Source organism: Haliaeetus leucocephalus, unplaced genomic scaffold (genome assembly GCF_000737465.1).
Source record: "Haliaeetus leucocephalus isolate CR32 unplaced genomic scaffold, Haliaeetus_leucocephalus-4.0 Scaffold577, whole genome shotgun sequence".
Classification (NCBI taxonomy): domain Eukaryota; kingdom Metazoa; phylum Chordata; class Aves; order Accipitriformes; family Accipitridae; genus Haliaeetus; species Haliaeetus leucocephalus.
This window is the reverse complement of record NW_010973013.1, coordinates 7,340,595-7,366,129: the sequence shown is the minus strand read 5'-3', so window position 1 is coordinate 7,366,129 and position 25,535 is coordinate 7,340,595. Positions and strand designations below refer to the sequence as shown.

Sequence of the window (25,535 nt, the reverse complement as noted above, 5' to 3'; positions counted from 1 at the left end):
TTGCAGAGCACTTGTCACTCACTGGTGGACCAGCAGCCAAGAAGTTTCCAAACCTGGGCTTGCATCTGCTATACATCATAGGTCTCCTGGTGGGGTCCATGAGGGTGGTCAGGGTCTGGACAGATGTAATCTTGCATTGGCACACAGGGGTGGAGGCGAGGAAAGATTGGGCCAGCTCTGCTGTTTCCATTTGGGATCCAAGCGAAAAGGCCAGGTACTGTGGGATGAGCAGATGCCCTCAGCTGTTACAGAGTGGGAATGCCTCTGTCCCTACTTGCATCCTGGGTTGCTTCTTTTCTGGATCAGTAAATCCCACCTGGAAGGTTGGATATCCGGGTGCTTTGCATTTGAAACTTTGCTCATGGATGCAAATGGCTGTGCTACAGGTTAATTTGACGTAGCCTTCCGTGGAGCATGCGGAGAAGAACTAGGTGCATGGCCTGCGTGGTGGTGTGATAACTGGCGTGAAGCGGTGGTGTGCAAGCATCGCGTCTCCTGCAAGTCCGGAGCAAACCACCGCAAAAGGGAGAAAAGCTCAGTGGTCATCCGAGCAGACCCGCACTTGGAGCAGGGCTGTTGGATCCAGGTGTGTGGTAGAACTGTAGGGTGTTTTCCCAAGTCCCTCGTCGTCTTGATCCACACCAGTACGACCATGCTGTGTTTATCCCAGGCCTGGAGCTCCTGAGTGCTGGTGCAGTTCCTCACGGCTCGCGAAGCCAAAGCCACTCTAGCGGAGCATTGCTTGGAAATGCTGTTTTGTACCCATCCGTTTGTGCTGGGGACTCAAATAGGAGCGATGTTTTTTCCTGGGTGCAGAGTGAGCTTTTGTTTTTACTTTAACTGGAATGGGAAACGACGTCGTTTTAAAAGGCTTGTGTGGTGGGTGCCCAAAGGCTTTCCAGATGTTGGGCTTGATCAGACCAAGCCTGCCGTGTTCAGAGCTCCTTGCCTGCATCAAACCATTTCCATCTGGCCTGGTGGGAGAGAGTGGTTTATTGCAACTCTACCCGTCTGAGAGGCTTTCTCAACTGGAACCTCTTGCACAGAGGAACTTGCTGGCTGGAAATGATTTGGAGATGCAAATCTCTCTGGGTGTTTGGCTTGGCTGCTCTTTCCGTGGTATCTGCTAAGCAGTGGAATAGAGCTGTGTGTGGAGCAGGCGTGCTCTGAGCAGCTGCTTTATGTGGCTGTAGGGACCGACCAGCAAGGCAGGGGGGTTGCTTGTGTTATTAAGCATTCATGATTTTTCCTTGCCTGCTTCTACAGCTTCAGCTGGTGCAAATGAGCCTGCTGGCTCTGTATTTGTGACCAGGAGGGGAGGAAAAGCTGACCCATGTGTTGTTCCCAGTCCTGGCACGCCAAAAATCTGCTTTTATAGGAGCATGTTCGTAATGAACTGTGCCAGTAAACACATGGCTTGCTCGAGCCGTGAATGGGAGGTCTGCATGGGGCCCTGTGCTCACCGAGAGCCTCGCGAGGACAAAGAGCAGATGCTGGCGTGCGTTACTTGCTCCGTGGCAGCCTGCATCCTCCGGGCTGCAGCAGATGGGGAGCGGGAGGTGGGATCAAGGTACCGAGCGCTTGCCTGGTCCGGTGACGGCAGAGAGGGCAGGACGAGAGGCCAGGCGAGTGGTTTTACTGCGTGCTGCTCTTTGCGGTTCCCCTGGCCTGGGGAGGGCTGGCTTTGCTTCTCCGCAGATGGGGCTGTTTGCAGCAGAGGCTGGGTTGGAAGGAGCCTGGGTGCTGCAGGCAGGGGAAGGAGTGCTGCTGACAGCTTGGGGTGATGACTGGGGATGGGGAAGAGAGAGAAAAGGAGGGATGTGTGGAGTCCATTGGGGCCAGATGTCGTAGGGACAACGGGGCTGTGCCTGGCTGCAGCAGAAAGGAAAGGCTGTCGGGGGAGAGTTGCAGTCCCGAGCATTAGCAGCGCTTCGCTGTCTAGAACCTTGCTCCCTTTTAGGAACTGCTGCCAAGCTGCTGGCGAGGAGTGCACAGCCGGCGCACGAGGAGTTAAAGCTGCATGCGGTGAGCGGAGCCTTGTTCTCACAGGGGGCTCAACGCTTCTGGACCAGCAAGCTCGGGATGCTCCAGCCCAGTGATTTGATTGCCCAGCCTTCAGAAGCAGGCTGGGGCTTGAACCCAGAGTGTGCTGCTCTTTGATCCAAGAGTGGCTAAAAGCAAAGTCCCAGGACTGGAGCCATTCCTGAGGACTCGGCAACAGAAGGAATTGCTGCCTGCAGACAACGATGTTTAATAAATTGCTCCTAAAGACAAGACCTGTTTGATAATTCTTTCTGGGAATGTGTTATTGAAACCTGTGAGAGTCCAGGACCCTGAACCCTAACACAGTCCCCACTGTGCCTTTTGTGGCCTTGGGATGGAGCACAGGTCACGGTCTTTTCCAAAAATATGCCTATGGTTGCCTTTGACACCAGACTTCTGCTGTGGCCCAATTGTCTTTCCCAGAGAACGTGGCGATAAATCAGTCCCGTGTTTGGGGCTGTCCATGTCCATCCCAGATTGAGCTCCTCTGGGACGTGGGACCTGAGTGTGAGCTTCTCGGTCCTTTCTGCTGAGGTTTGATGCTCTTTTCCTTCAAGGGGGGGCCTTTCTTGTAGTCCTTAACTCTGCCCCTGGGCTTGCAGTGAGGCAGGTGGTCTTCGTAGCTGTGGCCTGGGTATTTGGTTTTGCTTGGGGTTAGCAGCAGCTAAGCATGCTGCTGAGGGATGCAACGGCAGCTTCAAAGCAATGCGCTGCCTGTGCCTTCCTTGCCTTGTTACAGGTCTACGGAGCTGGGAGCAAGTGCTGCAGAGCGACGTGAGTCCAGAATGCGTTAGCTCATCCAAACCTTCTTTTTCCCTTAGTGATTCCTCACTGAAGAGGAATAGCCTGGGTTGATTGCAGAGGCTTCTTTTCCTCAACGTTCTGAGCAATGGCAGCGGCAGAAGCAGAAAGTTCATAGCGTGGGTATGGTGGGGTAGTGGTACATCAGCTACGGATTCCCAGGTGGCAAAAAGCTATCGCTGCCACCTTGCTTTGCTGAGGTTTGTTAATTAGCTGACACATCCAGAGTTGGCCGCGTGGTAGAAAGTGGTGAAAGTGTCTCTTAATCCTGCTCTTTCAGTCTGGCATTTTTGCTAACTATTAAAGAAAACGGACAAGGAACAAATGTTTAGCAGTGCGTTACCAAGCTCTCTTGTCTAGTTAGGTGCTGAGCTGGGGGTGTAAGTACCTCCAGCTTCCACCTCAGGGCTGAGACTTGCTGGTTGTGCACCCCCAGGGAGCACTGGCTCCACAGTGGAGCTGGGACAACTGGGAGCTCCCCTGCTCTGGCACGGGAGCATTTGAGGTCCTCTGTGCTCTGCGAGGCCAGAACAGACGCTGGCCAGCCATGTCCTCTGCCAGAACTCCTTGGGGGAGCTGACTGTGCTAGTTTTTGCAGCCAGCTCCTTCCATTGCATCCTGGTACCCGCGGGTCTTTGTTTTATTTCTTTCCTGGAAGCCAGCTCTCCCCCTCCACAGCTGGGGCAGATCTGAGGCCTCCTGCTGGCAGAGGAGAAGAGGAGGAGGATGATTCCTCTTTGGGGAGGAAGGGTGCAGTTTGAGTCCTCCGGGCTTTGCTGCCCTGGGCACTGCAGATGAGTTGCAGCTCCTCTAATCTGCTGTTCCAGATGCAGAACATTAAAGGAGCTGGCTTGCACATCTGGCTGAGCTGACCCAGGGTGAACTTTGCCAAGTGTCCGTGGAAGCAAGTCTGCAGAATAACGCTCCCGGGGCCTGGCTGGAGAGTGGGGCTGGACTACAAGCTGCAGAAGCCCCATGGCACTGGGCTTGCTTTTCAAACCAGGAAACCTTAAACTTGCACAAAGCCCTCTTCCCAAATCCCATTCCCGTGCTTTTAGTTCCTTGTTTGGTTGCAAGCATATTTGGTATTACTCATCCTTGCATCAGCTGTGGTGTCTGAAGAGGTTGGTTACCTAGGTTCTTTTGAGTACGAAGTGACGTAGATCCTTTCCTTTTCCCTTTCTGTCCTCTCTCCAGAGCTCTTTTAGCTCGGTGAGGAGGTGCCCAGGAGCTGGGCAGTGGGCATGCCTGGCGGTGGGTGGCTCGGGGTTGAGGGGGAGCGTGGATTTCCCATGGGACTGGGGACATGGAGCCGCTGCAGCGGGCTTCCAGCTCTGCTGGCTCCCTAGCCGTGCCAAACGCCTGCCAAGGCTAGCCATCGCCTGCTGAGGTCTGTGCCGGCTTTCTTTCTTTCTTTCTTTCCTTCACAACTGCTGCTCGGTGCAAGTGCCCCGGGCAAGCCACTAGCCAACTTGCCTGTTGCATCCCCGGCATGGCCGTAGGTGAGCGAGACGGCTGCAGAGACAGCAGGGATCTGGGGCTGTGCGGCAGCTGAAGGCCTTGTGGTTGAGGCTGCATTCCCAAGCGATGTCGTTAGGCAAGGAGACAATGATTTTCGGATTGCTTCAAGATGTAGGCGACTCGGTCCGGCAGGCGGGGCGGGAGATGGGCCGCCTGGTCTCCCCGGCTTGCACAGTCGTTCTGCGGCACCAAGATGGGGTTGAGCTGCTTGGAGCGTCCCCAGGCGAGCGCTCGCTCCTGCGGGGCTGCTCGTGTGTGACACACGAAACGACGGATGGGAAACCTGGCTCGGGTCGAGGCTTGGCTTGTAATGCTGCCTCGTGCCCTTGCAGCCTGAAAGATGACCGAGAAGGTTTGGGCTTGCTGCCGTGGCAGGGACTCGCCAGGCAGAAGGTCAGCGGTCCATGACGTTCGTTGCCTGTTGTCCAGCTATCTCCATGGCACAGCGTGGGAGGACGGTGTCCAGCCTCAGAGGTGAGCCCTGAAACACACGGTTTGGCAGTTTACTGCCACCTCCTTCCCCAAGAGCCCTACAGTGTCTCTGTGCCTGGGATGGACCGAACCTGGTGCTGCCCAGGTGGGAACAGGGATGTGGGATCCCCCAAAACTTCAGCCCCGATTTCCCAGTGCTAGCCCCCAGCTCTGCCATGTCTCCTTCAGACCCTTATTACACTTCTGGTGCATTTTTGTGATGATGAAAATGGCAACGCCCGATGTCTCTCGCTTTTCTAGCTCGGGAGAACGGCTCCAAACCAAAGCATTCCCGGGCTGTGCTGCAGCCTGCTGCCAAATCACTGCCGTAATGCTGTGGCAGCATTCGATGGGGTTTGGCTACCATGGGGCTGGGTCTGCTTTGCCAGAGGCGTGGAGAGCCCTTTGCTCCCTGGCAAGCTCATAGGATTGAAAACTCACTCTGCAGAGCTTTGGGCAGCAGTGACTAACCATAGGGTTGCTCACAAAGTCTGTCCTGGATGCGGCTTTCCTGGTTTTGTCAGCCTGAAATGCTCTGCACACGTTCAGCCCGCTGTGGCCTTTGGAGGAGGCTGCGACGTCCGAGTCCTGGGGACATCCCAAGCCCGAAAAGTGAATTGAGATACACGTGGTAGAAATTCAGGCTGGCAATGCAGGTGTTAGTGTGAGTGTTTTTCCTGGGAAGCGGCTATTTGCCTCCTTAAATAAATGAAATTAATTTTGAGCAGGGGGATACCTCTGCATGAAGGATGCTGTGTTCCTGCCTTCGGATCTTTGCTATAAGTATGCTCTCGGGGCCGGGATGTGATCTGAGCCTCCTCTTCTCTCCGTCCTTGTGCGTCCCGCTGATGCCTGTCCCCTCCCTGCAGATGATTTGCTCGGTGGTGTGTGGGAATGATACCCTGGGGACCTGTAGGTACCAGTGCAGCTTCCCTGCACAGTTCGCTTAACCTTCATCTATTACCTCAACAGGAGGGTTTTGTATTTCAATTAAATATCCTTTGGGTAAAACACCACTGGGTGTTTTCAAGTGCGCTGCATTTCAAATGTGTTTATCTAATCTGGCTGGAGCTTTCCTGAAAAGCTTTCTGTAGCCACAGTTGAAATGGTTTTAGGCCAGAAACATGTGTTGAGGGTTTCTTTTTCTCCCAGTCAGGGATGGCTTGTGTCACATACATACGCAGAGTGGGTGTTTGCCACCGCGCTCATTTGGGACTGCTGCTTGGCGTTGGCTTTGCAGGACTGTGGCTGGCCCAGCTGGGTTCCTAGGGGAGAGCTCTGCACTGGCTTGGGCTTGCTAAGCCGACTTTCAACAAACTTGGTGTTGCTGGGTATTTTTGGGGGTGGCTCTCACTGAGGGAAGAGAAAAAGTCAATTCTGCTTCTTTCAGCAGCTCCTAGCAATGCAGCCCGGCCCAGATTAGCTCACGAAACCACAACAGAACCGTGCTGTCGTGAAGGTGTCCGGTCAGACCGAGCAGGGGTCACCTTTGCTCTCCACCGAGCGCTGCGAGAGCTCTCTCGTCTGCCAGCTCGGGCAGTTCTGGCAGCCTCCCATGGCTAAGCCGTGCACGTGGCTCTGCCGCGCAGTGGTGCTGGGAGGTCCTCTAGGTCTTCCTTCGGTACAGGTGGTGATGTCTGTTGGCTTTATACAAGTTTTACGCAAACTCTGGCATAATGGCATCCCAGACCATCTGCTTGGACAGCTTGCTTGAGCCTCTGTCGCAAAAGCCCAGATGAGATGGAGAGGATGCATGAGCCCTGCTGACTGCAGCCATTTGCTGGACCAGGGCTCTACAACTTTTATGGGCAAGTGCAGCACATCCCATCTCCAAACACCGGGCCCTGGTGCTCTGGATGGAGAGTGCCATGAAAAGCTGTGTCCAGCTCTGGGCTTCTGACATCTTCCACCCCAAAACGTCTGGACCACATCTAGCTGCTTCCAGTCTTTCCTCGTAGCCCAGATCTGAGGTATGGTTGCGACAGTGTGTCCAGCATGTGCAGCCAGTCCATCCAACAGCACCTTGGATGCTATTGTCAAAACAAAACACAAGTTTATGGCTCTTATTGCACTTCAACACTTACTTATCCCAGTTTACTTTGGCACTTGTGCTCATGAGGCGTTCATCGCAGGGATCTCACTTGAGCTGAAACGGTTGTGTCCGTTTCCCCAGGATGGAAGACAAGGACATAAACAGTTTCTCCTGTTTCACCAGGGAGCTGGATCCCGGTGTTTCCTGACACCTTGTAAAATCCCTGCTTCCCACGTGGAGCTTGTGCCAAGCCTTCATCATGTCTCTTGTCCACAGAGCCGTGTCCTCCTGCCCGGACGTGGGGGATGCTGAGGCAGCAGGATGTATGTGATGAGGCTGCTGAAGCTTTCAGCTGACCAGCGCTGAGTGAAATGCAATTTTGCTGGCAGTGATGGGGCAAAATCAGTTCTGCTGCTGTTTAATGTTATGCTGCTAATGCTGACAATTTAATGGTAGAAGCACACCCAATTTAAAATATCATGTCTTAATGGCCTACACCTTCAGAGAGAGGTGCCTCATCACTAGCTCCAGCACTAGCATGACTAGTAGGCTGTGAAAGGTTTTGGGATGCTGAGACCCCAAGAAGAGAACTGATCCATCTCCTTCACAAGCTCTCCTAATGCACGCTGCTGCCTCGCACGTGTTTTGTACCGTACAGGTCTGGTTTGACGGACGTGTGCCTTGGTGCCCTGAAGCACATCTGTGGAAAAGGACAGACCCAGCTCCTGTAGGTTCAAACCTGAGTGGATTTGACCGTCCTGTTCCCCTTTGCTCCTGTCTGTCTGTCTGTCCCAGCAGCCTGTTTTGGCATGAGCCAAAGGGTGGCTGAGATGTCCTATCAAACTGTGTTCCTTTACCAGGCTTTTACACAGACACCAGACAGGAGGATGTGGCTGAGCCTCCAAGGAAGAACCGTCCTTCAGCTGGGCTTGGATCCTGTTCGTGTAACTCATCCAGGCAACCACTTTCTGAAGCCGTTTTCCTTACAGTGGTGGGAGCGCACTGCTTCGACCACTTTCTTGTTTGCCTTTGTGAGAGATTGCTTCCAAGATGCTCGGAATCTGCCTGCCTTGGCCTCTTTCCCTGCAGAGCACGGTGCTGAGAACAGAGTCCACCAGCAGTCAGCGCGTGTTGAATTGCCCTTTGTCTGCTTTCCTTTCTGCGGCCAGCTGGTAACCGGAGCAGAGCGCCTGCATGGCTGGCTGTGGCCAGACAGCAGCCAGATTTAGGAATACGCTAGCATGGTCCCTCGGCGGCCACGTCAGCCAATGCCTAGGGAAGCGCTGGCTGCTCTGTCCCTGCGACCCTGAGCTCTTGGGTGGGGGCTAGTGTGTGGAGGAGGATTCTTTGGCTTTTCCACCACTGCAGAGAGATGCTTCCAGCCTTCTAGAGCCACCCCATGGCCGCTATCAGACCCTGGGGTCAACCATTGCAATTTCTTGTTTCTGCTCCTACTTGCAAGTGGGGTGAGTCCCCAGCAGAAGCTTGGGGTGTCACTGCTGCGTCTCCTTGTGCTGTACTCCAGCAGCTGCTGTGGTTATTCCCATGGGCAATCCTTGTTCCAGACCATTATTTTTTTTCTGGGTAGTTTCTGAGGATGTGGAAGTGAGACAGAGACATGATCCCAAGGAGAGGAGCTTTGAGGAAAGCCTAGAAACAGTCTATGGGTGTTCCTGATCTGGGGCAATCTTGACGCATGGCTGGGACTTAGGACGCGTCCCAAAAAAAAACAGGACAAGAGGAGCTCAAAGAACCATCCGAACGGCCCAGGAAGCTGCTTGCTCTCCAGTGTCTTGGTGACTGACTTCTTGGCTCATACGCCACGAGACATCTCTCTGTTCAGGCTGGAAGCGTGGCACTCGGCAGCATGTCGGGGTCGCGGGAGCTCCCTCCCGTCGCTCCCTCCCTGGAGCGACAGCCTTAAAGAGGCTGTGCTGGAATCTGAGCACAGATCTGTTTGAATTCCCCCACCGGGGCTTGTTTTTGGCAGATGTGCTTTGGGCTGCGTTTCTCCTAACGTGGCGGTACCAGCTGTCCGGAGACCCTTGAGAACAGCACGTGCTTACCTACTCCCTTCTCCCCGTTCCCCATGCTCTAAACGTGCCCTTATTTTTCTGTCTTGCAGCTGTGGGGACTCGGGCAATGATCCTTTTCACCAAGGAGCCGTACTCCCAGGATGCCCTGCACGGCCGCAGTGCCATTCTCCGCTGCGAGGTGGAGGATCCAGCAGACGTGGAGTTTGAATGGCTGCAGAACGGGCTCCCCGTTCGGGACACGGAGCAGCGCTTCAAGGAAGGCAGCAACCTCCAGTTTGCTGCTGTCGATCGGCACCGGGATGCCGGGGATTTCCAGTGCGTGGCGAGGAACTTGCTCACCGGGGAGGAGGCTCGCACAACCAACGCCTCTTTCAATATCAAGTGTGAGTGTGGGGAATGGGCAGCCAGGCACACGCCGCAGCCCGGTGCTGCCCACCGTGGACGGGGCAAAGCGCTCTCTTGGAAGGGGCTGAGACTGGAAACAGCTTTGCTAGGCCACCTGCTAACGCGTTTGGGGGCCGTGGTCAGACGGGGATCGGACGGCATGAACTGTGCAAGTAGGATTCCTCCCCAGCTACCGTGTCCTTCATGCCCTCTAGGCCGCTTGTACCTTCTGATGTCCCCAAGGCTGTCGGAGATGCTTTCTCCTGCCACCTTCCCCATTTGTATATATGAAACGGGGATGTTACTGCACCAAGTGTGTCCTGAGCACTGCAGATCCTTTCAGAGCCCCTCTTATCCCTCAGAGAACAGCTACACGGGGCAACGTGGGGTGTTCGCAGGTTGGGTGCCCCTTTCCTCCGTGCTTGCGTCCTTGCTGCCTGCTCTGGTTATCACTGAGTCGGCATCCACCTGGGCTCCATAGGTTTGGAGAGCCAGCTGTGTTCTCGTTCTTTGATCCCACAGGGATTGAGACAGGCAGTGTGGTGCTGAAGCAGCCGGCCAGCGTAGCCGAGATCCAGCCCTCCTCCGCAGTGGTGCTGCGGTGTCACATCGACGGCCACCCGCGGTAAGGGTTGCTTCCCGAGGAACGGACCCTGCCGGGGGTCCCCCTGCACCTTCACTGCATGCTCTTCCCCTCTTTCTCTCTCTCCGTCTCTCTCTCCTCTCTCCCGCCGAGGATTCAGTAGAGTCTAGGGAAGGCGAAAGGCAGGATTGAGCCTGTGGCTGAGCACCGGGGGAGAAGGCAAACGGCTTCCTCGGAGCCGCGTAGCGAGGAGCACAGTAAGGACGGGCTGTCACAGTCCGGTCGCTGAGCTGCTTGGTGTGCTGCGGTCACTCTCCGTTGCTTTCCAGTCATGTCCCGTCCACTTGGCTGCATGTCTCATGGCTTCGTGTCCGTGTCGGGGCCAGCAGCGGGGACGGAGAGCCAGGGAAATGGGCCATCTCTGGGCTGTCTCCTCCGCACATGTGCTCTCTGGGGAGCCCTGCCGGTGTCCCGCACCCGCTCACCCTCTCGCCCCTGTCTCGCAGCCCCACGTGGCAGTGGTTTCGGGACGGTACGCCTCTCCCCAACGGCCACAGCACCTACTCCGTCAGCAACAAGGAGCGAACGCTGACCCTGCAGAGTGCCAGCCCCGACGACAACGGTCTCTACTACTGCTGTGCCCGCAGTGCCGTCGGCTTCGTCTGCAGCCAGAACAACTTCACGCTGAATATCATCGGTGAGTTTGTGTCCCGGCTGCTCGGGGCTGGGGGGGCTCGGCTGTTTTACTGCTCTGCTATCAGCCTCCCCTCTGCTGCAGGGCAGGAGGCAGGCTAGATAGAATCATGTAGGTTGGAAAAGACCTTCAAGATCGTCAAGTCCCAACCATCAACCATGCCCACTAAACCATGTCCTGATGTGTCAGGCTGGTGTGACTTTCCCGTGCGAAGCCTCTGGCTGGAGACAGGCCTGACGCACTTGGCCGGGTTTGAACCCTGCCCCGTCTACGGGTGTTAATCTGCCCCTGCTTCTTTCTGGAGCAGGTCTATGCCATCGTCTCCGGTACCGGAGTACCAGGGTCCTCCCTCCTTCAACAAGGTTTGGACCCTGGAGGCTGTAGGTGCTGCCGGTTTGGCTAAGACCAGTGCCACCGTGGTGCCGCGTGGGTGAGACACCCCGCTGGCCCTTGGAGGCAAGGTCCGGGGAGAGCAGGAGATGTTGACCTTAGAGAGGTATTTGGAATCAGCCAAGGGAATTTGGAGTCCGGTGACAGGTTTGATCCATTCGCTAGGAGCCCAGGGTGCTCAGGGCCTTGCCGTGGAAGCAGAAGGGCTTTCCTCAGAACGGCTACCGCCCGCAGACCTGGGCTAGAGCCGTGCTGCCATGTCTGCCTCCTTTGGGCTCTCAGGGTGCGACCCGCTCTTTTCTTTGAGTTTCGCCCAGAGCAATGGTGAAGGGATAGATACCACAGGCGGCTCTGCTCTTCTCTTCTCACCCTCCTGTGGTCTCTGCCATTGCAGATGAGAGCTTTCCTCAGGCGGTGATCGTCCCACAGGACCTCATCGTGACCAAGAACGAAGAGGCCATGTTCGACTGCCAGTTTGCGGCCGTGCCCCCTCCCACGCAGGAGTGGCTCTTTGAAGACAGCCCCATCACCAACAGATCCAAGTAATAGGGACCCCGGTGATGTGGGTAGGGCTGGGAGGAGAGGGGACACCGTGTTCTGGACGGAACGGAGAGAGGCCAAACCCTGGCCGTGCCCGAGGGCAAGCGTTCGACGTCAGGCCGGCCGTTGGGATCGGTTTCTCATCTTGGCTGGCTTGGGTTTAGCAGGGCCTCGGTACTTGTGCGTGGCTTTTATCTGCATAGGGCTCAGCAAGCAGTTTGTCCTCAACCGGGTCTGTGGGGCTGTCGCTCCTAGGTGCCCACGCATGATAATCCCCGGAGCTGGGGATGTCTGCCAGCCCCAGACGTTCGTGTGTGGTGATTTCGTGGAGCCAGGGACACCTCAAGCCCCAGACGCCCACGTAGGACAATTCCCAGAGTCAGGGACGTGTCCCAGTACCAGATGCCCGCAGGTGTTGATCCCCAGCCTCAGGGACACCTCCCAGCCCCCAACACCTGCACAGCGATCGCTCGCACCTCCAGATACCCGTGCGTGGTGATCCCCAGAGCCAGGAATGTTTGTGAACCCCCCCCCAGACACCTACTCATGGGGCAAACCCCAGAGATGGGGACATCTCCTAGCCCAGGCTGCCCGAGGAGGGTGATGCTGGAGCCTGGCAAGGCAAGAGGAGCTGTCTGGGTGCCAGATGCCCGGTGGCCCAGCAGCTCCCGGGCACCATCTCTTGCCCCCCCCCGCCCCGTCGTGGCTTGTGCCAGCTTTCAGAGCTGGCCCAGCCTGGTGACCCATCTTTTGGTGGGAGCCAGCACTTCTCCGAGAAAAGAGACTTCCCTGAGCTCATTTCCCCCACGAAGCGCGTGTCTCGCCGTCTCCTCGTGTATGTGCGCGGCTCCCCTCGCGCTCGGGAAGCTTTGCCTCGGTCCAAAGTTCTCCCTTTCGGTTCCGCGGGCTCACGTAGGACATCACGGGGCTGTGGCTCTGGCCCACGTCCCGCAGAGATGCCCGCTGAGCCTTGCCTCTCCCCACGTGCCCAGGACCACCGTGTTCGCCAACGGCTCCCTGCTGATCACCCAGGTGAGGGCTCGCAGCACCGGCGTCTATAAGTGCGTTGGCCGTGGGCAGAGGGGGAAAGCTCTGGTGCTGAAGGCGACTCTGCGGCTAGCAGGTGAGGTCCTGGGGCTGGTGGCAGGGCGGGCAGCGGGTCCCAGAGTTGCGGTGTCGCTCTGGAGCGACGTGACGATATAGCAATGGGTCAGTACGCGGGAAAAGTGCTTGGTTTAATCTGTGAAATGGCTCATCCTTGCCGCCTGGCTGAGGGGAGCAGACAGAGCTGGTGAGCTCTCTCAGCACCTCGGCTGGTACCTCCCGTGGGGATGATGAGGCTGGTGGGTTGGCTACGTGTTCCTGCCCTGTTTGAGCCCTGCTGTCTATCGCTCCTCTCAGAGATCGAAGAAATGGCCCCCTTCTCCCCGAAGGTGTTGACGGCGAACCAGGGGCACCGGGTGGCCTGCGTTGCCCCGCGAGGTGTACCCACGCCCCAGGTGTGGTGGGAGAGGAACCAGGAACGAGTTCCCACTGCTGGCAGGGTGCACCAAGAGGCAGAGCAGCTCGTTTTCACCAGTATCACCGAGACGGATGCGGGGACCTACACGTGCCACGCTGCCAACAAGGCTGGAGAGAAGAAACAGGAACTGAGCATCACTGTGGCGAGTAGGCAGCTTTCCAAGAAGGGCTGGGAGCGGAGAAAGGGGCTGGATGGAGGGTTGGGGTGAGCTGGGGCGGGATGGTGCATCACCTCTTTGATACGGAGAGGCACATCTCTCATGGCTGGCTGCACGCTGTCTGTCTGGTCTGCCCTGGTGCTGGCCAGAGAGGTGGTGAGCGGCCTCGTGTAACCCCTTGCCTCCGTGCCCAGCGGTACCCAAATGGGTGGAGATGCCCAAGGACAGCCAGCTGGAGGAGAGCAAGCCAGGATACCTGCACTGCCTCAGCAAGGCCTCCCTGAAACCCACCGTCACCTGGTACCGCAACGGCGTCTCCATCTCTGAGGTGAGGCGATGGGGCAAGCCCCTGCTGCTCACGGGCACTTCGGCCAGGTACCTGCTCAGCTCCTTCCTCTACTGCTGCTGTTTCTTGCCTTGCTCCTAGGCCCAGCATCCCTGTCACCCCCACTCTGGCCATGTTCCTGGCACCATCTCCCTCCTACTGGTGTATGGGTGCACGACTGGCTGTCTCTAGCCACTTGGCTGGGAGCCAGCCCTCCGCTTTTGGGGCAGTGACGAGGGAGGTGTCACTGCATCTTGCCTCAATTCTCCACGTGGGTCTTGGCAGGGCTGTGTCTTATCTGAGGCGTGGTGCGGGCTTGTGGGAACGTCAGGAGTGCCACAGGCAAGGTTCTGAGCCCAGGGCTGGTGACAATGTCATTTCTGCCCCGCTCCCTCCCTCCCTCTGGGCAGGACTCACGGTTTGAGATCTCCGAGAACGGGACACTGCGCATCAACAACGTGGAGGTGTACGATGGGACCATGTACAAGTGCGTGAGCAGCACGCCAGCAGGCAGCATCGAGGGATACGCACGGGTGCACGTGCTAGGTATGCTGCCAAGCACTCCGCATCCTCCCCTGTTGGGGAGCTCTTTTGCCTGGCAGGGTGCAGGCGCGATACCCCGAGCTCTGGTGCTTTCTGCGGCTGAGGGGGCCTTAACAGCACGTCTGTCTTTTGCAGAGAAGCTGAAGTTCACCCCGCCGCCCCAGCCGCTGCAGTGCATGGAGTTTGATAAGGAGGTTACAGTGTCCTGCTCAGCCACTGGCCGGGAAAAACCCACCATCCAGTGGACTAAAACAGGTAAGGGGTGGGGGGGACCTGGATGCAGTATGTCTGTCTCTGACCTGGGGCCCCAGGACCTTTGCGTTGGCCCACGTGCAATGTGGGTAAAGCGGCGGTGCTGCGGCTGCCTGGTGGCCCAGTGCTCCCTGCGTGACTGCTGCATCCCTCTTCTTGCGTCCTGCAGACGGGAGCAGCCTGCCATCCCACGTCAGTCACAATGCCGGCATCTTGTCCTTCCACAAGGTGAGCAGGAGCGACTCGGGGAACTACACGTGCATCGCCTCCAACAGCCCGCAAGGCGAGATCCGTGCCACCGTGCAGCTCGTGGTCGCAGGTGAGGGCTCTGTGGCAGGCAGGCGGGTTTCCCACTGCGCTGGCCTTGCAGCGGGTTTGCCTGGGTGGCAGCCCACCGGCATGCCCCGGCAGAGAGAGAAATGTTTGGCCTGACCCCAAATTCTGTCCCGTGGCACTTGAGTGTCTGGTCTGTCAGTGCTTTGCAAACAGCCCAAGAGGGCACGTGCCGCTGAGCCAGCGCTGGCCCTGCTCCCTTGTGGGAGCTCAGCACCGTTCCCAGAAGCTGACAGCGTTCGTGTCGGCCTCTCTGCCTTCAGTTTACGTCACCTTCAAGCTAGAGCCAGAGCCCACGACGGTGTACCAGGGGCACACAGCCATGTTCCAGTGCCAGGCAGAGGGGGACCCCATGCCGCACATCCAGTGGAAAGGGAAGGACAAGATTTTGGATCCCGGCAAGCTGCTGCCCAGGTACACAGCCTCCATTCCAAACCGAAACGTGGCGCAGCGTGGTGTTCCCCGTGCCTACCCGGCACGCGGGTGCCGATGGTGCGGTCTCGGGTTCCCAGCTTGGGGGGCACACGGTCGGTTGTCTCCGTGTCCCAGGGCCTGGACTCTCCTGGCCTCGGGGTTACCTTTTCTGCCACAGCCTGCCAAGCTGCAGCTGAGCTTGCGACCGTTTGCTCTTGAGCCTTGCACAGCCTGAGCTTCGGGACGATTGCACTGGGGACACGGGGCTGAGGCACCCTGGGAAGATGGGGCTGCAGGTACCCCAAGCCTGCCTCTGCCCTCTGGTGCTTGCAAAGGGCTCTGTGTGGTTGGCAGGATTCAGATCATGCCCAACGGCTCCCTGGTGATTTACGACGTCACCGCCGAGGACTCTGGAAAATACACCTGTATCGCCGGCAACAGCTGCAACATCAAGCACCGCGAGGCCTTCCTATACGTCGTAGGTAAGGGAGGTGCCCAACGTCGGGACTTGGCCTCCTGGTGTCCCCAGCAGCTCTAGGCTCTGCTTCTGGCCCCACTGGTGGGTCATGCCTGCTAGGGAGTCATGGCAGCATCCCCATCGGGATGCGACGCGGTGTGCTGCGGCTGGACGAGGAGGTGGCCGCAGCAGCGGGGGGGGGGGGGGGGGCTTTTCTCATTCCACCAGCGCATTCCTGAGCAGGATTTGGGAAATCCCTCTGCACCCTCATGGGTTTGGTGCTCTCTGCCCCACAGACAAGCCGGCAGCAGAAGAGGATGAGGGACCTGGCAGCCACACACCCTACAAGATGATCCAGACCATTGGGCTTTCGGTGGGGGCAGCTGTTGCCTACATCATTATCGTGCTGGGGCTGATGTTCTACTGTAAGAAGCGGAGAAAAGCCAAGAGGCTGAAGAAGCACCCGGAGGGCGAGGAGCCTGAAATGGAGTGTCTGAATGGTGAGGCCGGCACTTCTGGGGGTGGGGGCTTCACTGCTGGCCCGTTACCCCTGGGCTGGAGGGGCTGAGGGACGGGGAGCTCCCAGGGAACAGGGGACTCCTCATTACCCTGGAAGTCTCTTGCTCTTGATTTTGGCTATGGCTGGTGGCAGAGACCTGCTGCCAGGTGAGAAATAGGCAGTTAGTGTGAAACCTGCATCCCAGCCCCACGTTGTGGCCACCTCTGTCTGCTGAGTTACGTATCGCTCCCGCTTTCCAGCACCTGTACGTGGCATCCCATACACCCTTTGCGAAGGGGACGGGAGTATCCCTATTGCAATGTAAGGAAATAGTAGTATTCTTCCAGCCTGTTCAAATCACAGTTCAGCAGCTCCTGGTGCTAACGGGAAGACTTTTCACTGAACAGCCCTGAACTCTGCTGTGAACTCACCCTGTTATCTCTGAAACCCATATAAGCTTTGAGCATCTACGGCATCCTCCAGCAAGGACTTCTGGAGCACAAAACTATCTCTTTGCTTTCCAAGCTTGTCACCTATCAGCTCTGCACTGGAACACACAGCTCTTCTGTACGTCTGATTATTCCTGCGAGTGCCTTTTCTGGTTGCGCTATCGCCTTTCTGAGATGGGGAGCCCCAGGCAGGACTTGGTGCATCCAGCTTTGCCGAGTGACACAGCTGGGCTCTGTCCTGTTCCCAGCTGTGCCACGGGCTTCAGTTCCCTATCCGCAGAGCTCGCTCCGGAGAGAGAGCAGGCAGCTCGGGGCTGAGCCCACCACTGTGGATTGGACACCGGGGTTGCTTTCGCCAGCCCTCATGTTTTATCTCTGGCTGCACCTCCCAGTGCTCCATGTCCCTCTGCAGCTGGCCACAGCTGGCCTGTACCTTTGCTGCTACCTTTGCAAAGCTACCTTTGCTAAGTTGGCAGCTTTGGCAAACCGCTGCCGGCAGCAGCCCTTCCATGTTGTACTACCCTGGTGCCTACTTTCTGTGTGTCCGTCGGAGGATGTTCCCTCCGGTCCTGTGGCAGCCGAGCTGCTTTTTAACAGCTGTTTCCGTGAGACCCTGCAAAATCCCCGCAAATAGACTAAACTGGGTCCCCACTGTGCATGAGCTACATGACTCCTTCAGTGAACCCGAGGTCTTTGAGGCATCGTTTTCATTTCCAAAAGCTATTTCAGCTCTTTTTCCTGACGTCGTGGTTGTCCTTGCATCACTGATACCAGTGAGGACTTGTGAGTGATGGGGTGCAGTTGAGCGTGCTGCCCTTATAATTCCCTGGATCTCCCCCCACACTGTAAATGCAGTCATCGTGCTTCCCCCTCCCAGTTTTCCAGCACACAGCCATGTCCTGATGGCGTGGGGGTTGCTGTGAGGTCCTGGCTAAACATCCCTGCTGGGTTTGTCTCCTGTTTTTCCTCTTGTATTGGTACTTTGAACAGAGCCAAACCTCCAGAAGAGAAGTCTGGCTGTGGGGGAACCTCCTGGGAGCAGGGATGCAGGAGCATCTCTGCAGCTTTGTGCTCTGCTGGTGTCACCACTGTGAGCTCTTCTGTGGACAAGTCGTAGGCAGCTCACCTGGTGCCGACAGGCTCTGGCCAGCATCCTCTTCCTGGGAAAGGATTTGTTCTCATCTTTTTTGAGGTGGTCTCAGATTTTTATTTTGGCCTATGTTTATTATATTTTTCTTTTTATTCTGCCAGACTTTGCCTCTTCTTATCCCCTTCATTTGGAACCAGTTTAGCTGTCAGAGATGCATCCTCACTGCTACAAGCAGACCCAGCTGCCCAGACGTCTACACTCCTTTTTGGTACTTCCATAGCCTCTCTGGAGAAGTGGTTTGTGTTTGCTGTCAGCTCCAGTGGAGTCACCCCCTTCACCATGGTCTTCAAAGATCTGGCTCTTTTCCTCCTTTTGATGTGGTCCCTCTTTAGCTGGGTGACCCGAAGTATCTCAGCACCTACCTGATGACAAGTACTCCCTGGCTGGCCACCAGCTGACTTTTCCAGTGCCCTCAGGATCCAGACAGATTTGACCTTCCTGTGGATTTGCAGTGGATCCTTCCTATGGATTTCCTATGGATCGATGCACTCCGAACAAGTCAGTCACCTTCCAAGGTCACGTCCTCGGTGCGCCACATCCTCTGTAACAAGGGTGCTTGCTCTCAGTGTCCCTGTGTCTGACTGTGCTGCTTTCTCTGGGTGAATAAAGACATAGCATTTGGGGAGGTTAACGGCTGGGGGGACTGAGGGGAGCATTTGATTTCTGTGTTGGCACATGCTAATTTCTCCAGGGCAGCGTGGCTGCGTCTCTTTCTCCAGGAGATGCTCAGGCGTTGCAGGCAGGAGGGCAAAGCAGGCAGCTCCTCTACACTTGGTTCCCTTCTGGACTGCTGGATACGTAAATTAAGCTTCCTGTTCATTTTTGCGGTCCCTTTTGTTATTGACTGTCTTGTCAAAGCTCTGTGAAACACGGGGATGTCTGTTCTCAAAAGCATCTGTCGTTGCTGCCCGCTGGTGCTGTCTCTCAGTGGCAGCATACTCGCTCTGCAGCCTTTGGTATTTTCTTGGCACAGTTGCAGCGGTCGTCTTGTATTATCCTCTTGGCTTCAAGCTCGTAGTCTTGAGACACCATCAGTCATGAGTGCAGACAGCACAGGGTCAAACAGTCTTGCTAATAATTAGCATAAAAACAGGGAGAGCGTAAGTAGCATCACGCTTTGATTTTACAGGGTAGGTGGTGTTTTTTCACTGTCGCCTTCTGCAAATGTTACTCCAGCGTGTGAGAGAGGACGGCTGTCAGTAGCTTAAGTCCACGTATCTCAGCTCCAAGCCTACCTCTGACAAAGCCACAGTCCCTGTCATCGTGGCCAGACCTGCTCAGGATGTGGTGGTGGGCTGGTACCTCTCTCGTACGCGTTCGTTGTAAGCGTGCACGTACACATGCTGCTGTACGATACCCCTTGATGGAAATTACGGGCAGTGGGATTCCTGTTGGAGTTACCTCGTGTTGGGTCAAGTCTTAACGTTGTGATTAAATCCTTTTGCGTGGCCGGGTGTTTCCTTAACGCTTGCTCCTGGACTAGCTGAAATGGAGTGTGCACAGTGATGCAGGGTGATGCTGCACGTGTGTCAGCCACCTTAGCTCAGTGCTGTGCCCCGCTTTACGTTCAAACTCCTGCCTTCAGCTTACGGGAAGCACCGCTTCCTAGTGCCAAGTCCGATCCAAGCAGTCAATGCATTCAAAAATCAAGGTTTGCTGTCTATGAAGTCTTTTCCCCTACGAGCTGCCGGTAAAATGCAGGGTTCTCTACTTTCTAAAGGCAATAACGTTTTGTCCTGTTTGTTGGCTTATGTTTGTGCCAGGGAAATTTCTAGCGGAGTTCCTGAGCAGAAAGCTTGCTGGGGTTGATTGCAAGGACGGTGCTTCCTAGCACTGCTTGAACCCAGCGAAGGAAACTCCAGGCTGATCTGGTCTGACGGGTTCAAGGTTACCAAGGACAGGAGCATTGCTGGCTTTCTGGGAAGTGAGCAGGAGCAGGGGAGTCAGGCCGCAGCAGCTAATGCCAGAAAGTCGCTTGGGCATCAAGAGACTGCGCTTAATAGCGAGCAGGGTCGTCTCTGCTCTATCTCTTGCCTCACGCGTCCAGTCTCCTGCTGCTGCTCCGCAGTTTTGTCAATGGTAGTTTGGATGTAGCCAGCGCGTCGGGATGACCGAGTGGCATGGGATGGACAAGGCCAGATGGGTCTGGTTACCTCTGGGACCAAAGCCATTGCTCAGCATCTGATTTCAAGGGTGGCTGCAGGGCTGCCAGGGATGGGGCCAGACGTGAGCCCGGAGAGGGAACAACTGTGCGGAGGCCGCCCTGTTGCCTGGGGCTAGACGTCAAGCTGGGGTGCTTGCAGCCAGTTGCGGGTGCTCGGAGCGTCAGCCCCAGAAGGGGCCGATCCTTAGCGTGACGTTCTCTGCGCAGCCTGGCGGGATGCTGAAGCCGTTTACGCTTCCCTTGCAGGTGGCACTTTGCTGCAGAATGGGCAGATGACAGCAGAGATCCAGGAAGAAGTGGCCTTGACCAACCTGGGCAGCAGCTCCGGGGCCAGCAAGCGGCACAGCGCTGCCGACAAGATGCACTTTCCACGTTCCAACCTGCAGACAATCACAACCCTGGGTATGCTGGGACAGCCTGGCCCTGACCCCGCTCCGGCAGGAAACCTGCGGCTGAAAGCCCAGCGTGTCCTAGCCAGAAAATTGGATGTGCTGGGGTACAGAGGGCCCCGCAGCCGCCGGGCTGTCAAATACATACGCTGTCTTAATGTATGCTGCCTTCCCATGTGCTGCTCTACGCTTCCAGGCAGGGGGGAGTTTGGTGAAGTGTTCCTGGCCAAGGCAAAAGGTGCGGAGGATGGCGAGGGTGAAGCACTGGTCCTGGTGAAGAGCTTGCAGACAAGGGACGAGCAGCTGCAGCTGGATTTTCGGAGAGAGGCCGAGATGTTCGGCAAGCTGAACCACTCCAACGTGGTGCGGCTGCTGGGGCTGTGCCGTGAGGCAGAGCCGCACTACATGGTCCTGGAGTACGTGGACTTGGTAAGGGCTCTGCCAGCAGCGCCTGCAGCGAGGAGGAGGAGGATGGGTGGACAGTGGGCATGGGACCTGCAAGTGTGGCACGGTCCAGGCTGGCAGCACAGAGCAAGCAAGGTGTAGGGAGACCAGGCTGAGCTTACCACTGTTCCCAACACGTGGAGGAGTCTCAAGGGGAATGGGGGGGGTCTCCTGCAAGACCTGGAGGTGACTTTGTCCTTTCCCACATCCTCCTGATTTCTGGTTTATGTCCAGGACTCCACTGAGTAAGTTAAGCTATGGGACTCCGTGCTGCAGAATGGCTGCGAATGCTAAGGGCTGCTAGGGGGAGCCTGGGAGTTGATGGGAGAGAAATCAATTTGGGACATGAAAAACGTCCTGGAAACGTCAGGCCTGCTTATCGTAGCCAGTTGAGGCCCAGAAGTGAGATACTGGCTTGCCCTGCAGGGCAGGGACCAGGAGGGCAGGTGGGGGACTATGGAGATGAGGATCCGTGGGCCTGCCCCACCTGGGCACAGCGGGGACCGATGCGGCTGGCAGCACGGAGAAGTGCTGCCTCTGAGTTGCTGTCTGTCTTCCAGGGGGACCTGAAGCAGTTCCTGAGGATCTCCAAGAGCAAGGATGAGTCTCTGAAGCCGCAGCCCCTCACTACCAAACATAAGGTGATAGCGCAGCTTTGGAAGCGCTGTGGGGCTTGGGGACCCCCGAGGCAGGCAGCCAGTGGCTGACATCTCCCTTGGGGGTCAGGTGTCTCTCTGCACACAGGTGGCCCTGGGCATGGAGCATCTTTCCAACGGCAGGTTCGTGCACCGGGATTTGGCAGCCAGGAACTGCCTGGTCAGTGCCCAGCGGCAGGTCAAGGTCTCATCCCTGAGCCTCAGCAAAGACGTGTACAACAGGTCAGCTGGGAGCCTGGCAGGGGAATGGGAGGGAATGGGATGGCACCGGTCTCATCGCCTGCCTGTCCTGCCCGCAGCGAGTACTACCACTTTCGCCAAGCCTGGATCCCGCTGCGCTGGATGCCGCCTGAAGCCGTGCTGGAGGACGAGTTCTCCACCAAGTCAGATGTGTGGTCCTTTGGGGTGCTCATGTGGGAGGTTTTCACGCACGGGGAGATGCCCTACACCCCGCTGGCAGATGATGAGGTCCTAGCAGGTATGTGGAGTACCTCCTGCCGTCCCTGGCGTTGTAGCCCGCATCCTTTCCTTATGGTAGAAGGGGCTGGGTGACGTCCCCGTCTCTTGACACGGTGCTGGTCCGACTGGGGAGAGGCCGTTCCAGCCCGCGTGGAGAGATGCTGCCCACGAAGAGGATCGCATCTCTTCCCAACGGCCCCCTTCGGACTTTGCTTTTGCGCCAGGTCTGCAGTCGGGAAAGACGAAGCTCCCGCAGCCCGAGGGTTGCCCTTCCCGCCTCGCCAAGCTGATGCAGCGCTGTTGGGCCCCCAGCCCTAAGGATCGACCCTCCTTCAGCGAGCTCGCCACCGCCCTTGGGGACAGCCCAGCCGACAGCAAAGCCTGAGCATCCCGGCCCTCGCCGGGGAAGGACGCGGCGCGGGGGCGGACGGGGGTCTGTAGGTGCCCGGGGAGCCCCCGGCGCTCCTTACGGCCCCTTTGCTGAGCCTGACCCCGACGCGCCAGCGAGCGGCTCGGCACCAGCAGCTGCTGGACTCAAAGCACAAGCCAGTGTACCCCAGTGTCCCCCCACCCACCCCTCTCCTCCACGGGTCCCAAAAGACAGCCCTCGCTGCCTCTCGCTCTCCGCCTGCCCAGCCCGGAGCCCTCGGGCTGCTGGCGTGGATGGAACGCAGCTCTTCCCTCTCCCAGTAAAGAGCTGGGCTCCAGTACCAGGCTCTCCATCCCCGCTCGCCACACGCATATCTGCTGGCCTGGCCCGGCTGCTCTCTCCGTCCGTCTGTGCTAGGCATGCCTGGCTCTCCCGCGCCCCACGGGTACAGGCCAGCCAGCAGGAACACAAAAGTGCCTGGCATATGAAGGAGCTCACTACCTTTCCCAACTACCCTGTGCCTTTTGTTTTTTTTGTACAACGACTCTGGGCAGTACCCCCTCTCTCCCTCTTCCAGAGTGCCGACTCCTCCCTAACATAGTATTTCTGTTACTGGAATGCAGCCTAGAGTGGGTTAGTTTGTTTGCTTGAGCGGAGGGTACCGCAGCCAAGAAGGGTTGGGTTTTGTTGGGTTTTTATGTGCTGCTCTCAATAAAGAAGGCTTTTTTTTTGTTTGGGGTTTTTTTTTTTTTTTGGTCTTTGTAAGATGCTGCTGTCAGATGGCTGTTTGACTGTTTTCTTCCACTTGGTTCCTGGGAAGGGTTGGAGGCCAGTTCCTCAGGCATCTGTCTCCTGTGTTTAACCCTTTTGCCCCCTTCCCAGCTGGATCCGAGATGTCATTCCCAGCCTGTCGTGGCGTGCCCTGAGGGAGCGCTTTGCCTCAGCGCTTACTGTCTCTCTGGGCAGGCGTGTTTTGCTCTGCAAGAGGGACATGTGTCTCAGGAAAAAAATGTCCCTCTCAGATGCCCTGCAAGCAACCGCGTATGGACACGGTGACAGGCCCCCCCCCCCCGCCCCCAGTTCAGGTAGCCAAGCTTTCCCAGCGACTTTTCTGCTTTGTTAATTGGGTTTGTGCACCCACCCCTGTGGCCCTCGGGCAGCTTTGCAGCCAGCGCGGGGTTGCGTTTTCACACGGGAGATTTTCAGCAGCTGCTTCTGCCAGGACTGAGGAGTTAGGCAGGGCCAGACCTGGATGGGGATACCGGGGGGGGAATCCTGCTTTCGGATGCGGACTGCAGCCCCCTCCCCTGTGTCAATGGTCCTGAGCAATGGCAGGGTCCTGCCAGTCTTTTCCTGGGGAAGACGGGGTGGGCAGATGATATACAAGAAGCCCCAGTCTCCGCAGCGTGAACGTGAGCCAAGCCGGCATGGGGTAGGTCTTTTCCCTTGGATCCAGAGTGGGATGCTGGGTTTGGCCAAGGCGCAGACCAGACCAGCAGTTTTGCTTGCTGCACGGCTCTGGGTTGGGAGGGTTATATAGAAAAAGCCAAGCTTTTCCAGGAGGGCTACTGGGGCTGGACTTGAGGCGATGTGCACAAGGGAAATTCATATTGGGTATTAGGAAAAACGCTTCCCCCCAAGGGTGGTAAAGGTCTGAGTCCCAGAGAAGCTGCGGGATCTCCATCATCAAGAGATACTCAACCCTGGACCAGATAAGCCTTGAACAACCCAATCTAGTTAGCTCTGCTTTGAGCAGGGATGGACCAGAAATGTCCGGGATCCCTTTCCCCCCTCTGCTACCCAGAGGGGCTACGGAGATGCTGGAGGGGGAAGAGGGCTCACTTCTTGGAATGTGCTAGCTGGCTCAGAGCTCAGATTTGGTCCGGGGCTTGGAAACGGGGTCAGCTGGGCCTGTCTGGGCGCAAGCAAGTTTGCTGTCTACAGAGCAGAGTTCTCAAAAGCGTTTGTCCCTTTCCTGACGCTTGCGACGTGTCTCACAGCTGGGAGCTGTGGAGTTTCTTCAAGCCAAGGCCTCTTGGTGAGCTAAGCTGTGGTTGTGGCTGGCTCTTGGGTCCCTCTCTTTTCTCCCTAGACCTGGTGCTTCTTCACACAGTGGGCTTGGCAGCAGGTTCATCGCCACCCTGAACCCTTGCTGCCTCCGTGACCCTTCTCCAGATGGCCTGGGGCTGGTGGCATTGCGCACACTGGGAAGACCTGTTTCGGGCAGAAGTCCCGGGATGTGCCTTCTCTCCCCCTTGCAGCTCCACGTCCCTCTCGTCGCTCCTGCCCGTCCTTCCCAGTTTGTACACAACAACCCTTTCGAAGCGCGCAAGTGCCGCAGCGCTGCTGCGTGCGTGCTCTCCAACTTGCAAGTGACCTCTCACATGCGTTTGCTGTTTGATGTCCTTTCGTTCCATCTCTCCCATCCGTCCCATTCCTGTGGACTTCCCTGCCTGCTGCCCTACGTCTCGGGGAGGACGGCCGCGCGCCGTGGACTGATTCCCGCAGCCGAGTCACTAACGAATGTGTCTTGTCTTGCCTGTGCGTCCCTGTGGTATTCTTTACCTCTAGAGCATGTCTTGCCCCAGAAATATTCCCAGCTGGTTCTGCAACCGCTTCCTTGGGCATTTGTGGATAGATCGTATCGCAGCCTGTCGCTCGATCCTTCTAGCTGGACTAGAGTTCCTCCACTGCAGCATCTCATCTCATCCCTCCACAGGGGTTACCCGCTCCATCCTGCTCACTGGTGCTGTTCCTCGGAGGCTGTCTGGGAAGCGAGGGGCAGGTAAGGGCGGTTGGACGGCATCAGCCGACAGGCCAGCGAGTGACCTGGAGTCTCTGCCCCAGGCGAAGGCCACCTGCATATTGGACGCAATGAGTGATCCCTTGTCCTCCCACCTTGCTGCCCCGTGTTGGACGTGACAGGCAGGGTAGCAGGATTATGGCTGTGCTCGCCCAAAATGCTCCTGGGTGAGCTGGAGATGGAGCCAGGCACCCTCACTTGTCGGGGAGGACCTAGCCAAGCAGCATCTCTGTGATGGCACGGCTAGAGAATAGAAATTCCAAGGGCTGCTGGAGTGACATCCTTGCTCTGCCAGCTTTGTGCGTGCAGGTATTTCTGTGTACTGGGAGGGACGACATGGTTGCAGCGGGCTGGTTCTGTGAGCGGCGTCAGGATGGGGTGCTCAGCTTTATCCCAACACATCTTGGGGACTCGAGTGCCTGTTTACCACGCAGTCAAGACCTGGTGACTACAGGGAAGCACCTAAATGGAAAGGCACCAGAGCTAGGACAAACTCTAGACCCAAAGGGTGCTGAAAGGCGGGGGTTGGGATTGCGTATTTTGGGGAGTGATGTCATGAAAAAGTTCTGTATCCTTGGGGATGGGACAGATGTTGGCCAAACTAATTGGAAACAGCAAGCTGGGCAAATAACAGTTCTAGCTAAGTGCAGTGGA

The 25,535-nt window shown here is 57.0% G+C and overlaps 1 protein-coding gene across 3 annotated transcripts; it reads left to right on the top strand.

Annotated features, from left to right (window-relative positions):
• The first annotated feature begins 8,997 nt into the window (after positions 1 to 8,997).
• PTK7 (protein tyrosine kinase 7) lies at positions 8,998 to 22,729 on the top strand. Of its 3 annotated transcripts, none has more exons than XM_010577825.1 (19): positions 8,998 to 9,287; positions 9,811 to 9,913; positions 10,378 to 10,568; positions 11,350 to 11,497; positions 12,488 to 12,618; positions 12,897 to 13,163; positions 13,369 to 13,502; positions 13,910 to 14,045; positions 14,178 to 14,297; positions 14,464 to 14,613; positions 14,891 to 15,041; positions 15,396 to 15,523; positions 15,795 to 15,998; positions 20,007 to 20,162; positions 20,346 to 20,578; positions 21,154 to 21,234; positions 21,320 to 21,471; positions 21,549 to 21,727; positions 21,933 to 22,729. In XM_010577825.1, exons 1-19 carry the CDS (start codon positions 9,011 to 9,013, stop codon positions 22,091 to 22,093), a joined length of 3,102 nt encoding a protein of 1,033 aa, XP_010576127.1. In that variant the 5' UTR covers positions 8,998 to 9,010; the 3' UTR covers positions 22,094 to 22,729. The 3 variants fall into 3 exon arrangements, with proteins under 3 accessions (XP_010576127.1, XP_010576129.1, XP_010576128.1); XM_010577827.1 differs by having other exon boundaries at positions 12,464 to 12,618; XM_010577826.1 differs by lacking the exon at positions 8,998 to 9,287 and adding an exon at positions 9,512 to 9,686.
• Positions 22,730 to 25,535: the final 2,806 nt, after the last annotated feature.